This window comes from Eleutherodactylus coqui, chromosome 10, assembly GCF_035609145.1.
Source record: "Eleutherodactylus coqui strain aEleCoq1 chromosome 10, aEleCoq1.hap1, whole genome shotgun sequence".
NCBI classification, from domain to species: Eukaryota; Metazoa; Chordata; class Amphibia; order Anura; family Eleutherodactylidae; genus Eleutherodactylus; species Eleutherodactylus coqui.
The window spans coordinates 6792363-6805743 of NC_089846.1; the positions used below are offsets into that span (position 1 = coordinate 6792363).

The window sequence follows — 13381 nt, forward strand, 5'->3', positions numbered from 1 at the left end:
ACTCAGATCCAACCCCCCTCCCAGGACACAGGAATGAGCGCCTCCCGGCCTGCACCCTCACTCTCACCTCCACTGTCCTCGACCCCATCCAGCAATGTCTCTCAGCGCAGCGTTCAGCTGTTGCTAGCGCAAGCGTTGGAGCGAAAGCGCAAATGCGCCGCCACGCACCCGCACGCACAAGCTTTAAACGTGCACATAGCCAGATTGATCAGCCTGGAGATGCTGGCGTACAGGCTTGTGGAAACGGAGGCTTTCAAAAACATGATGGCGGCGGCGGCCCCACGCTACTCGGTCCCCAGTTGCCACTATTTTTCCTGGTGTGCCATCCCAGCCCTACACCAGCACCAGAAAGTGCTTCCAGCAATGTATCGACCACCCAGTCTTCTACGCAGTCCACTACTCCCAGCCTAGGGACTGCAACTCTGAATCCTCTGGCTGCTGCTCCTCCTTCCTCCCAGTCTCCTCACTCCATGAAAATGGCATATTCTGAGCAGGCAGACTCCCAGGAACTGTTCTCGGGTCCCTGCCATGAGTGGGAAAAAATGGCTCCTCTCTCACCTGAGGAGTTTGTCGTGACTGATGCCCAAGCTTTGGAAAGTTCCCGGAGTCCGGGTGATGAGGCTGGGGACTTCCAGCAACTGTCTCAAGAGCTTTTTGTGGATGAGGATGATGAGACACAGTTGTTTATCAGTGAGGTAGTAGTAAGGGCAGTAAGTCCAAGTAAGGAGCGCACAGAGGATTCGGAGGAAGAGCAGCTGGACGATGAGGTGACTGACCCCACCTGGTTTGCTAAGCCTACTGAGGACAGGTCTTCAGAGGGGGAGGCAAGTGCAGCAGCAGGACAGGTTGGAAGAGGCAGTGGGGTGGCCAGGGGTAAAAGCAGGGCCAGAGTTAGGAATCCCCCAACTGTTTCCCAAAACACCCTCTCGCAGAAAGCCTCCATGCAGAGGGCTAGGTGTTTAAAAGTGTGGATGGATGTTAGTGAGAGCGCGGACGACCAACAAACAGTGGTGTGCAACCTGTGTCGCACCAAAATCAGCCGGGGAGCCACCACTTCCTGCCTCACCACCACCAGCATGTGCAGGCATATGATGGCCAAGCACCCAACAAGGTGGAACGAAGGACATTCACCGCCTCCGAGTCACACCACTCCCTCTTCTCCTGTGCCCCAGCCTGCCACACAGATCCAATCCCCCTCCCAGGACACAGGCACAAGCGCTTCCCGGCCTGCACCCACACCCTCACCTTCACCGTCCTCCATCCAGCAATGTCTCTCAGCGCAGCGTTCAGCTGTCGCTAACACAAGCATTGGAGCGAAAGCGCAAATACTCCGCCTCGCACCCAAACGCACAAGCTTTAAAAGTGCACATTGCCAAATTAATCAGCCTGGAGATGCTGCCGTACAGGGTTGTGGAAACGGAGGCTTTCAAAAAGATGATGGCGGCGGCGGTCCTGCGCTACTTGGTCCCCAGTCGCCACTATTTTTCCCGGTGTGCCGTCCCAGCCCTACACCAGCACGTCTCCCGCAACATAAATCGTGCCCTCACCAACGCGATTACTGGGAAGGTCCACTTAACCACGGACACGTCGACAAGTACTGGCGGGCAGGGCAACTATATCTCCCTGACGGCACATTGGGTGAACTTGGTGGAGGCTGTGACCGAGTCAGAGCCTGGGACCTCTCACATCCTACCCAGAATAGTGGGTCCTACCTTGGTGCTGGTATCTGCGGCGTTTTATGCCACCTCCTCCAAATCCTCCTCCCCTCCTCCTCCTACGCCATGTCTACCTCTCAATTTAGAAATGTGAAAACGTCGCCAGCAGTTGGTAGCACGCGGCGCGGCAGCACAGCGGTGGGGAAGCGTCAGCAAGCCGTGCTGAAACTACTTAGCTTAGGTGACGAGGCACATGGCCCCCAAGCTGTTGTAGGGTCGGACAGAGCAGACAGACCTCTGGCTTTCGCCACTGAGCCTCCAACTGGGCATGGTCGTGTGTGACCGGCCGTAACCTGGTGGTGGCTCTGCAGCTCGGCAGCCTCACACACGTGCCATGCCTGGCCCACGTCTTCAATCTGGTGGATCAGCGGTTTCTGAAAAACTACCCCCACTTGTCTGACCTGCTCGGCAAGATGCGCCGCGTCTGTGCACATTTCCGCAAGTCCACCACGGACGCTGCCACCCTGAGGACACTGCAACATCGGTTTCAGCTGCCAGAGCATCGACTGCTGTGCGACGTGCCCACACGGTGGAATTCTACGCTGCACATGTTGGCCAGGCTGTACAAGCAGCGTAGAGCAATACTGGAATACCAGCTGCAACATGGGCGGCAGAGTGCTAGTCAGCCTCTGCAATTTTTTTTACTGAGGAGTGGGCATGGATGGCAGATATTTGCCAGGTCCTGGGAAACTTTGAGGAGTCTACCCAGATGGTGAGCGGTGATGCAGCAATCATTAGCGTTACCATCCCGCTGCTTTGCCTGCTGAGAAGTTCGCTGCAAAGCATAAAGGCCGACTCTTTGTGGTTGGAACAGGAGACGGGGAATGACAGTATGTTGCTTGATAGCCAGACCCCCCTCACATCTATATCTCAGCGCGTTTTGGAGGAGGAGGGGGAGGCGGAGGAGGAGGTGGGGGAAGAGACAGCTGGGCACACTACAGAGGGTACCCATGCTGCTTGCCTTTCATCTGTTCAGCGTGTATGGGCTGTGGAGGAGGAGGAGGATCCTGAAAGTCATCTTCCTAGTGAGGACAGCGATGTGTTGCGTACTGGTACCCTGGCACACATGGCTGACTTCATGTTAGGCTAACTTTCCCGTGACCCTCGCGTTAGACGCATTCTGGCCAACATGGATTATTGGGCGTACACCCTTCTCGACCTATGGTATAAGGAGAACCTTGCCACTCTCATTCCCGAAGAGGAAAGGAGTACGAGAGTGATGCAATACCACAGGGCCCTGGTGGAAAAAATTGATGCTGAAGTTCCCATTTGACAGCACTAGTGGCAGAAGATGCAGTTCAGAGGGCCAAGTAGTAGGGGAGTAGCGGGGATCAGGCAGCATGTCCAGCGCAGGCAGGGGAACACTCTCCAAGGCCTTTGCCAGCTTTATGGCTCCCCAGCAAGACTGTGTCACCACTCCCCAGTCAAGGCTGAGTCAGAGGGAGCACTGTAAAAAGATGGTGAGGGAGTACGTAGCCGATCGTACCACCGTCCTCCGTGATGCCTCTGCTCCATACAACTATTGGGTGTCAAAGCTGGACATGTGGCACAAACTTGCACTGTACGCAATGCCGCTAGCGTCTTGTCCGAGAGGGTGTTTTGTGCGGCTGGGGGAATCATCACGGATAAACGTACCGGCCTGTCAACTGCCAGTACCGACATGCTTACACTCATAAAGATGAACAAAGGCTGGATTTCCCCAGACTTCTCTTCTCCACCGGCGGAAAGCAGCAGAACCGAATGATTCTTTTCGCTGCAACAGGAGAAAAACATATCCTCTTATCACCACAAAAAAAGGGGCATTTAGCTTTGTCAATCACTCTCGGATATGATTACTCCTCCTCCTACTCCTCCTCCTGAAACAGCATGTCATCACGCTGAACTACCAATTTTTCTGCGGCCCAAAAGGCTCTGTTTTAAAAGTGCTTTTTTTTTGTTTTTTTTTTTACAATTTTTTTTCAAAGTTTCAAAAGTATTGATACTTTAAAGGGGTTGTCCCGCAAAAGCAAGTGAAGTTAAACACTTCTGTATGGCCATATAAATGCACTTTGTAATATACATCGTGCATTAAATATTGGTCATACAGAAGTTATATACTTACCTACAGGCCCCCCCCCCCGTGTTGGCGTCCCCGTCTCCCTGGCGCTGACCAAATCCTTCTCCTTGATTCCACGCGCTTGCGCAGCCTTCCCTCTTCTGTCCCGTTGAATGGGGCTGCTCCAGCCATTACAAAGTGCATTTATATGGCCATACAGAAGTGTTTAACTTCACTTGCTTTTGCGGGACAACCAATTTTTTTTCACAGGACTGCCTCCAGGCTCTGTTACAAATTAAGCAACAGCAAGCTGTATCTTTAAGAAATACTTGTGGGTTTCATCTGCCCTCGTGGTTGAGCAATTTTTCAGGGGTGCCCTTGTACTCCTTGGTACACCAATTTTTCGGGCCCTCGCCTACACTCTTAGTAGACCAATGTTTCAGGGGTTCGCTTATACTCTTGCTACAGAAATGTTACTGGGGTCTGCCTATACTTTTGCTACAGAAATGTTACTTGGGTCCGCCTATACTCTTGGTACACCAATTTTTCAGGGGTTCGCCTATATTTTTGCTACTGAAATGTTACAGGGGTCTGCCTATACTTTTGCTACAAAAATGTTACAGGGGTCTGCCTATACTGTGGGTGCACAAAGACGTGCCATCGTGGTGTTTTACATATCTGGCACAAATACACTGACTGACTAGGGCAGAAATGTGGGCCGAGGCCGAGGTCCTTGGCGGGGTGAAACTCTGCCATTTTTGGGCACTCTGATTCTTCTTCTGTAATACCATCTTTGTGCACCGACAGCATAGGCGAGCCCAAGGAACTCAAAGACTTCCCCTTGCAGTGTTGAGCTATCTGACACATACACAGAAAGAATAGTGTGTGGGGACACATGGATTTCCCATTGCTATGTAACTCGCGGCACCTTGGGTCACACAAGGTGGAGGCTGGGACCAAGCCTGACCCAGGGCCTGCTCACGTACTTCCCACACAGACTATTGCAGGTCCTACCTCTGTCATGGTTTCTTGGCCTTGTTATGCCTTCTCCTCCTCCTGCTTGAGGTCTGAGGATCAGCGCTGGGCATCATGGATTTTGTCTCGTGTTACCACAGTTATCTGAGACGCTGGTTTGGATCAAACAAAAGGAGCGTTACTGCATTAATGAGATGTTCACAGCTGTACTAGCATTCGAGTCCACTTTATGTCCATGATTACTGAGGGTGTGAGCCAAGGTTGAGGTCCATGGCAGGGTGAAACTGCCTTGTTTGGGCACTCTGATTTCTTTGTGTAATACTTTCCTTGGGATCCAGGGGCTCGTCTATGCTGTGGGTGCGCAAAGACTTCCCATTGCCTTGTTTTACCTGTCTGGCACAACACACACTGACTGACTAGGGCAGAAATGTGGGCCGAGGCCCTTAGCAGGGTGAAACTCTGCCATGTTTGGGCACTCTGATTTCTTCCTGTGTAATACCATCTTTGTGCACCGACAGCATAAGCAAGCCCAAGGAACTAAAAAGACTTCCTATTGCGGTGTTGAGCTATCTGACACCTACACAGAATGAATTGTGTGGGGACACATGGATTTCCCATTGCTATGTAACTCGCGGCACCTTGGGTCACTCAAGGTGAAGGCTGGAACCGAGCCTGACCCAGGGCCTGCTCACGTGCTTCCCACACAGAGTATTGCTGCATTGTGGAGATGTGTAGAAGTGCTCACACGTGTCCCCTTTATGCCCACGTCTGCGGCTGCTGACAATTTTGTGACTGAGGTGGCACGGGATTGGAATGATGATTGTACGTCAATTTATCAGGTTCCTCCTCATCCAGTACGCACTTATAAATAGACATAAGGGTGGTGTGGCTATGAAGCGAGCGTGTGGCATGAGGGCAGCTGAATGCTGCGCAGGGAAACTTTTGTGTGCGCTGCGGACGCAGGGTCATGCGTGTGTGTGTGTGTGGGGGGGGGGGGGGTGTTAGACAGCAATGCCAGCATGTAACCTAGTAGAAGAGGCAGCGGTGTCACCTGCTGGCAGTGATTGTCCTTGGCTGCAGGTAGTGTGGTGCTTAGCTAAGATGTGATGTGCCAGCGTGTGTGCCTTGCTAATGATGGTTTGTCCCAAGTAAATTGTTAGGGGGGTGACGCCAGAGTCTTGCCCCCATTTTGGCTTAATAGTGGGACCTGGGAGCCTCAGATGCTGCCATGCATGCTGCCCCTGCCGTTCCCTATCAATTTCTGTGGTATTTCCATGACTTTCTGATGTTTTCTGGTGTTTTACAAGTCCTCACCTATGCTCGAGTCCCCCATTGACTTCAATGGGGTTCGTTACGCTCATCTCTAGCTAGGACCTTCACACAACCAATAATCTTTATAAAAAGATTTTTTTCCCTAATTTAAATGTCTAGGGGCCCAGCTTCTAGGGGAATGATTTTCCTTAGACTTCATCAGTAAATAAATGGTGACACAATTGGGTTTCCTCATACTAATTCTACTCCTTCTTCTGGCGCAGCTGCTAGTTACCTGGTCCGGTCCAAAAACCAGGCTGGTTGGTTAGCCCAGTGGGTCCACATTCCTAAATCCGTAACAGCCCAACAGTCTCTTAATCACGGGTGGGGGGTGCCAATTTTTTTGGGTGCCATCTAAGCTAAGGATGGCCATGCTGACAAATAATCATATTAACTATATAGTCCTCTTCATTGTGAGTGCATGCTAGTCCACTGTATATACACAATGGTTTTAAAGACAACGGGCAGACGGCGAGTATAAGAATGACAGCACCAGACTCAGCATTGCAGCTCCTATGAGAACCATAATTTGTCAGCTCATATGAGCCACAGAAAATCAGAGTCTCTTTAAGAAAGCTGGATGCCTCAGCAACAACTTGCTGACAGTTTCCACATTTGCCCTTTTTGTACGAATAAGCCACAAAATGCCCAGTTACTTTTCTTTTTCCTAGGAGAACTGATGTCCTGCTGGTGACGCCTTGGCTCGCACCAATTGTGTGGGATGGCAGCTTCAATATCGACATATTGAATGCACAATTTCACCAGAGACACGTTCGCATCGGCCTCACTGTGTTTGCTATCAAAAAGTAAGTAAAAAAATTACATAGCACCAGGCTTAAACTATCCCAGCGGAGAGTCGGTGGGTCTCCTGGTTGGCCCTGGGATACTCTTAAATATTGTAGTTTTGCAGGATTTTATGCAGTAAAACTACAATTAGTAAAGTTGCTTCAGGACCTTCTGTGACATGATAGTCACATGACAGGAGGTCCTGGATAGCAGAACAGGGGAGGAGAAAGAGGCCAGGCTGCTGTGAACTGCACAGTGAAACTTCTCTGATAGATGCTAATGAGAGGGGTCTTGTTCTGGAGTTACAGATATGCAATGAGCTTTGCTCAGGTACTATATATGTAGCAAGCTTGGTTCTAGTGCCGTAGATATGTAAAGAGCTTGGTTCAAGTTCCGTAAATATGTAATGAGATTGATTCTAGTACATAAAGTAGTTATACTCATCTTATACAATTCTGGTAGAGATGGGAATATACAGCTGAATGCAGTGGCCAACTTGGTTGTTTCCGTACCTCTGGCCACCACATATAGACAGGTATTCCCATCTTAGTTAGAATTGTGTGACATGAGGATAACCCTACTGGTGGGCCCTAGGCACCCCAGTCCACTATTGCATAGCACATTGTTTCATAGCAAAAAGCTAAGTGAGACCCCATATCCTGGAGTTGACTCATGGCACTACATGCCATTCAGAGAAGCTCAATTGCCAGCTTTGCTGTATGACAGGGACATATTCTGCAGAGCCACCTCATTATTATTAGAGGGTGGAGGCAAAAAACGTAATAGTTGCCTCAGTAGCAATAGTGTCCCCCTCAGTGGTCCCATTATATAGTGACCCCCATAGTGGCCCCAGTAGTAATAGTGTCCCCCTTTGTGGTCAAAGGTATTAATAGGTATTAATAGTGCACCTGTTAGTTACCCAATAGTAATAGTGCCCCCTATAAGGTCCTCAGTAGTAATAGTTCCCCTCCATATTTTATCCTGTAGTAGTGTTGCCCTTAGTGGATCTCTAGCCGACAGCAACCCGATTCCATCTGCACGGTTTACAGGACAGGGTTTTCGTGCAGGAACACAGATGCTGGGTGAAGAAGTCAAGGGTTACAGACTGATTACAGCAGCAGCCATTGGACTGTAGATACAAATGGAGTGAATGAACTGTTTCATGGTGTTGGATTGCTACCTGGTCAGTTGGCAGTTGACAATTGTTTTTACTAGCCATATTAATATGGCCGGAAAAAAATAAATACCAGCACCGAACTTCGACTTAACTACTTGCTGGGTCAGTGACCTACAAGAGGAATGGTAACCCTAACTCTGCCCCTCTGAGGTCCTGCAGACTTCTGCCTTAGGCTCAGGTTGCCTCATGATATGGGCGCCTCTGCATTAGGTTAATGGTGGCTGGACCAGCTGCCCATCTAATGTAAATGAGAGCCTTCCTGACTTATCCCTGATAGGTGACACTGGTTAATTGTGAAAAAGTTTCTTCTCAAAAGTACTGACTGTCATCCTTCATTATTTCAGGTACATAGTCTTTATGAAGCCACTTCTCGAAACTGCTGAAAAGTTCTTTATGGTGGGTCATAAGGTCAACTACTATGTGTTCACAGACCGCGCCAAGGAAATGCCGAATATCACCCTTGCGAATGGTAGACAACTGGAGGTCTTAGAGGTCCCCAGCTACAAAAGATGGCAGGATGTGTCTATGAGACGCATGGAGATGATCCGAGATTATTCCCAAAAAAAATTTATAAATGAAGTAGACTACTTGGTGTGCGTTGATGCGGACATGAAGTTCATGGATGAGGTCGGGGTGGAGATCCTTAGTGATGTTTTTGGTACTTTACATCGTGCTTTCTATGGAGCTTCCCGTACAGAATTCCCAAATGAGCGCAGGAAAGCGTCTGCCGCCTACATTCCACCTGATGAGGGAGACTTTTATTACTCAGGGTCAATTTTTGGTGGCACTGTAGAAGGGGTTTACAAGTTGACTAATTTTTGCCACCATGAGATGATGACTGATAAGAAGAACAATATTGAGGCCATCTGGCATGACGAGAGCTACTTAAACAAATATTTCCTCTATCACAAGCCAACTAAAGTTTTGTCTGTTGAGTATCATTGGGAAGATTATCTGGGGGTTCAAGAAGTTAAGAGAAAAAGATTTGTTCTCATTCGAAAAAATGACAACGCCATTCGGAACAAATGAGCTTCGAACAACTATGCAAGTCTGAGAGAGAAGTGTCATAGCTGATGGGTATTTGGGATGTTCTCAGAAACTCTGAAACTACAGCTTCTAAAAAATGCTGTTTGGGATGAAAAGGACGGTGATTTTTGGTTTTTCGTAATCTTTATTTATGTCACCTGACTCCCATTTATGTAACTCCTTAATGATCGCCCATACGTCTTTTGACACCGGCCGTTAACGAACTTTATTCTGCAGCGCCGTCTTTTAATGGCGGCTGCATGAAGTCTGGCTTCCCAAACCAGGGAGAGTGGTTGCTCAGCTTTCGGACTAAAGAAACCACAGATCCTCCATGTTTAGCGGCAACAAAGGAGAAAAGCCGGCTACTTGAAAACACTTGTATTCTTTTTGTATTACAAAAGCTCAATAAAATGATAAATGGTCGATACGGTGTGACACTGTTTGCACGCTACGCGTTTAACCTTATACACTATGAGAGAAGACATACTTTCCATCCTCCATTTTGTCTTGTAATCCGCTCTTTTCCATTTCTCTGTCTCTCCTTAGCACATATGCAAGTATTATGAGAGCAGTCACAGTAGTGCAGGGCCGTTTTCCAAGACCATTTACAGAGGTCTCATGAGAAACCGTTTCAATCGGCCTGAGAGAAGTCCTGTCTTCAGAGGGGCGTCACTGCACTTGCTGAGATTCTATTAACCAATGAATAAATGAATTCAATTAGAGATGAGCGAGTATACTCGCTAAAGGCAATTGCTCGAGCGAGCATTGCCTTTAGCGAGTATCTCCCCAGCTCGAGGACAGAAGGTTCGGGTGCTGGCGCAGGGGAGCGGTGAGTAGCGGCAGTCAGCTGGAGGGAGCGGGGGAGAGAGAGGGAGAGAGAGATCTCCCCGCCATTCCGCCCCGCTCTCCCACGCAGCTCCGTGCCCGCTGCCGGCACCCGAACCTTCCGTCTCGAGCGGGGGAGATTCTCGCTAAGGGCAATGCTCGCTCATCTTTAATTCTAATAAATTAGGCATTTTCACAAGTGAGGCGTCTTCTAGCCTCCTTTCAAATGTCTTTGTATAAATACTTCTGCTGATCAACTAACAAATCAGACAACTTCCTGTCACGTTCAATGCTGTGTGGGGTTTGTAAACTTCCTTGAGCATTAACTCTTTGAATTTGGCCGCTTGAAAACATACTAACTAGTGAATATTGTGCTAAGAACATGCTTAGGTATGTGCGACCACGGCATGTAAAAAGCTGACGGAAGAAGAGGGCTCCCTTTGTCACACATGGTTAATAATGTTTATATATAAAACGTGTAGAATTATGTTTACACTACTGTAAATGGTTAATAAGGGGTTAATGTTTAGTGCTGCTACCACCTAACACTGTATGAGTATGCAAAATTCACCCTAACCTGCTGCAATACTTGTCAGTGTTCCCTGGCTACCCTGGGATTGGAAAGAGCGTTTTCCCTTAGTTCAGAATTGGTTAGTGGGGAGAGTATAAAAGACAGAGAGTGGGCGGGGTTAGCCAGTCTAGTCCTGGAGTTCATGGAGAGAAAACAGCCAGCGATAGAGACCGGGGAGTTACATGGAGAACATTGACAAAGTCTTCTAAAGCAAGTCTAGTCCAGGCCTGGAGAGAGTCTAGTCCAAAAGAACCTGAGATAGAGACTGGGGAGAAACAAGGCGAACATCTACCATAGCCAATGAGGTGAGAGGAAACCTCTAAACTGTGAGTACAAAACTAAGTTCTTGCTGTAGAGACAAAGAGAGAGTTTATGGAGTAGAGAGAAAGAGAGAGTTAACAGAGAAGAGAGCGCAGAAGAGGAAAAGGAATAAGAGAGAGGAGCAAGTCACCAGGTAACCCTTTCCAGTTCCCTTCACTAAGTCCATAGTGAATGCTGTATGTGGAGTCTGTGATTTACATGGTGGGATTGCTGTAACTGTGCAAATGGGGTTCAAATCCTTCTCTCAAGAAAGTGTGGAATAGTTTTACCATCTAAAGTCGGCTTCCTGAAGTACTTCCCATCACCTACAACAGCTGCACTGAGTACCATATGACACTACAGGAGTGCAATGACTACTACCCCCCTTATTGTTTAATAAATACAAAAATTGGAGAAATATTTTTGTCTGGCATGGGTCCCTACCCGTATACAGACTGGCGTCACGATAAATCCATATCTTACCCTATCCGACTCCGTGGGTAGCAGGTTGCAACAACTACCTATTTTTGTTTTATTTTTATTAGTTTCTTATTTTTCCCACTGGCTGTACTCTGACCCGAAGGCCTAATGCCCACTGCCGGATTTCCGCTGCAGCTATTAGGTTCTGTTGAACCTAACAGCTCAATGTTCACGCAGCAGAAATCTACCGTGGAATTCCGCAGCGTGAAATAAACCGCAGCATGTTCTATTTGTCGCAGGAATACGCACGGCTGGCTTCCATTGTAGTCAATGGTAGCCGGCCATCATGCTATACTTTTGCTGTGAGTACAGCGGAAGTATCATGTGACTATGCTTCCCCGCCCACTGCCGGCCACGTGATGTCATGTGAGGTACTGCGCATGCACCTCGGCACGTCAGGCGGGAAGCGTACAGCAGACCCGGGAGGTGAGTATGGGGTCTTTCAGGGGAGCTGTGACAGACTTCGCTGTGATATTCCACTGGTGGAGTTCGTCACGGCCGTGGGCATTAGCCCTAAGACAGGCATTTTTCTACTCTGCCAGGAGGAGCCGCAGAGCCACCATGACTACCATCTTATTTTTGCCCTCGCTGCTTAATACCTCCTAAATCTGTGTCACTGCACCCCCTGAAACAGTGCCAGGCAATGAGCACACTCCATACAAAACACCAGACAGATAGTACCATTACCCTAAACCATGTCAGCCAGATCATCTCAGGAGATACTCTTTTGGTTGAACTTCCCAAGGGGTACAATCATTTTTCAATAAAAGCAGACTTTATGCAGGTTCTTAAAGTCCATAAAGAATCAAATCATCCTAAACTTTTTTCTTAAAGGGGTTGTCCCACGCCGAAACAGGTTTTTTTTTTTTTTCAATAGCCCCCCCGTTCGGCGCGAGACAAACCCGATGCAGGAATAAAAAAAAAAAAAAAGGCCAGTACTTACCCGAATCCCCGCGCTCCGGCGACTTCTTACTTACCTAAGCAAGATGGCCGCCGGGATCTTCACCCACGGTGCACCATGCGGTGCACCGTGCGGTCCATTGCCGATTCCAGCCTCCTGATTGGCTGGAATCGGCACACGTGACGGGGCGTAGCTACGAGGAGCCGCTCTCCGGCACGAGCGGCCCCATTCAGAAAGGAAGAAGACCGGACTGCGCAAGCGCGTCTAATCGGGCGATTAGACGCTGAAAATTAGACGGCACCATGGAGACGAGGACGCTAGCAACGGAGCAGGTAAGTGAATAACTTCTGTATGGCTCATAATTCATGCACAATGTACATTACAAAGTGCATTAATATGGCCATACAGAAGTGTATACCCCCACTTTGTTTCGCGGGACAACCCCTTTAACAATATAGACCTACATAAGATCATCCAGAGACCTTCATATGCGGAGCTTCTTCTCCAGTCCTCAGCATGTAGGGGTCTGCATGGGACTTCACTGCATGCTGCCACATTATCTAGCTGTGTAGACCATAAGCTTATTAATTGATGCACTGTCACTTTTTAAAAGGACTAAGCATTGTGATGGCACTCAACAACATATGGCAGCACATCTACACATGTGGGAAGGAGTCTTCAAAAAAAAGGTCTCCGCATGCAGTGTAGCTTATTGCGGATGAAGTTGAGTTGCTGACCTATTGCTCCCGTGTAGTGATGCAGGCTGCATTCTGTTGTGTACCCTAAAGAGTGATGAACCATCTGTCATTAAGCCAGTCGAGATTCCACTGGAAGAGTCTGACTGGAGAACGTGATCACTGGTGACCATTAGTTGTGCCAACCAACTTCCATTTGCCATACACCACTGCCGCCAACCCGATGCTGCCTCAAAGAGACTGTTTCGCATTATTGTTGTTGCACACTTTTCTTGAAGGTTCTTGGAGCATCGCTGTGTAGGGCTATATGTTGGTTCCTTTGCCGAACTGTCTCCCATCTTTGTGTTCCTCTATATAAACTATGCAATAATAAAGCACTCCAGAAGAGCTTACAATCATCATTGGAGTGTTTCTCACTGTGTTCTTCTCCGATGCGTTGCATATACAATTAGGCATACTTAGTTGATAAGGCTACGATACGCCTCGGGTATCACCTGGAATTCTAACAAACTTGGTAGAAAATGCGGCATGTGGAATGTTCTAAAGACAGTCAGAACATTCGGATGGTAGACACCAGACAAACA

General features: G+C 48.5%; 1 protein-coding gene across 1 annotated transcript in view; it reads left to right on the forward strand.

Annotated features, from left to right (window-relative positions):
- The window catches only part of LOC136579982 (histo-blood group ABO system transferase-like), a 61986-nt gene extending 52538 nt beyond the window's left edge, over nucleotides 1–9448 (forward strand). Inside the window, exons 6-7 of the mRNA XM_066580118.1 lie at nucleotides 6708–6842; nucleotides 8344–9448. Of these exons, the coding sequence (XP_066436215.1) occupies nucleotides 6708–6842; nucleotides 8344–9028 (820 nt within the window). The 3' untranslated portion in view covers nucleotides 9029–9448. The remainder of the gene's footprint in view (nucleotides 1–6707; nucleotides 6843–8343) is intronic.
- Nucleotides 9449–13381: the final 3933 nt, after the last annotated feature.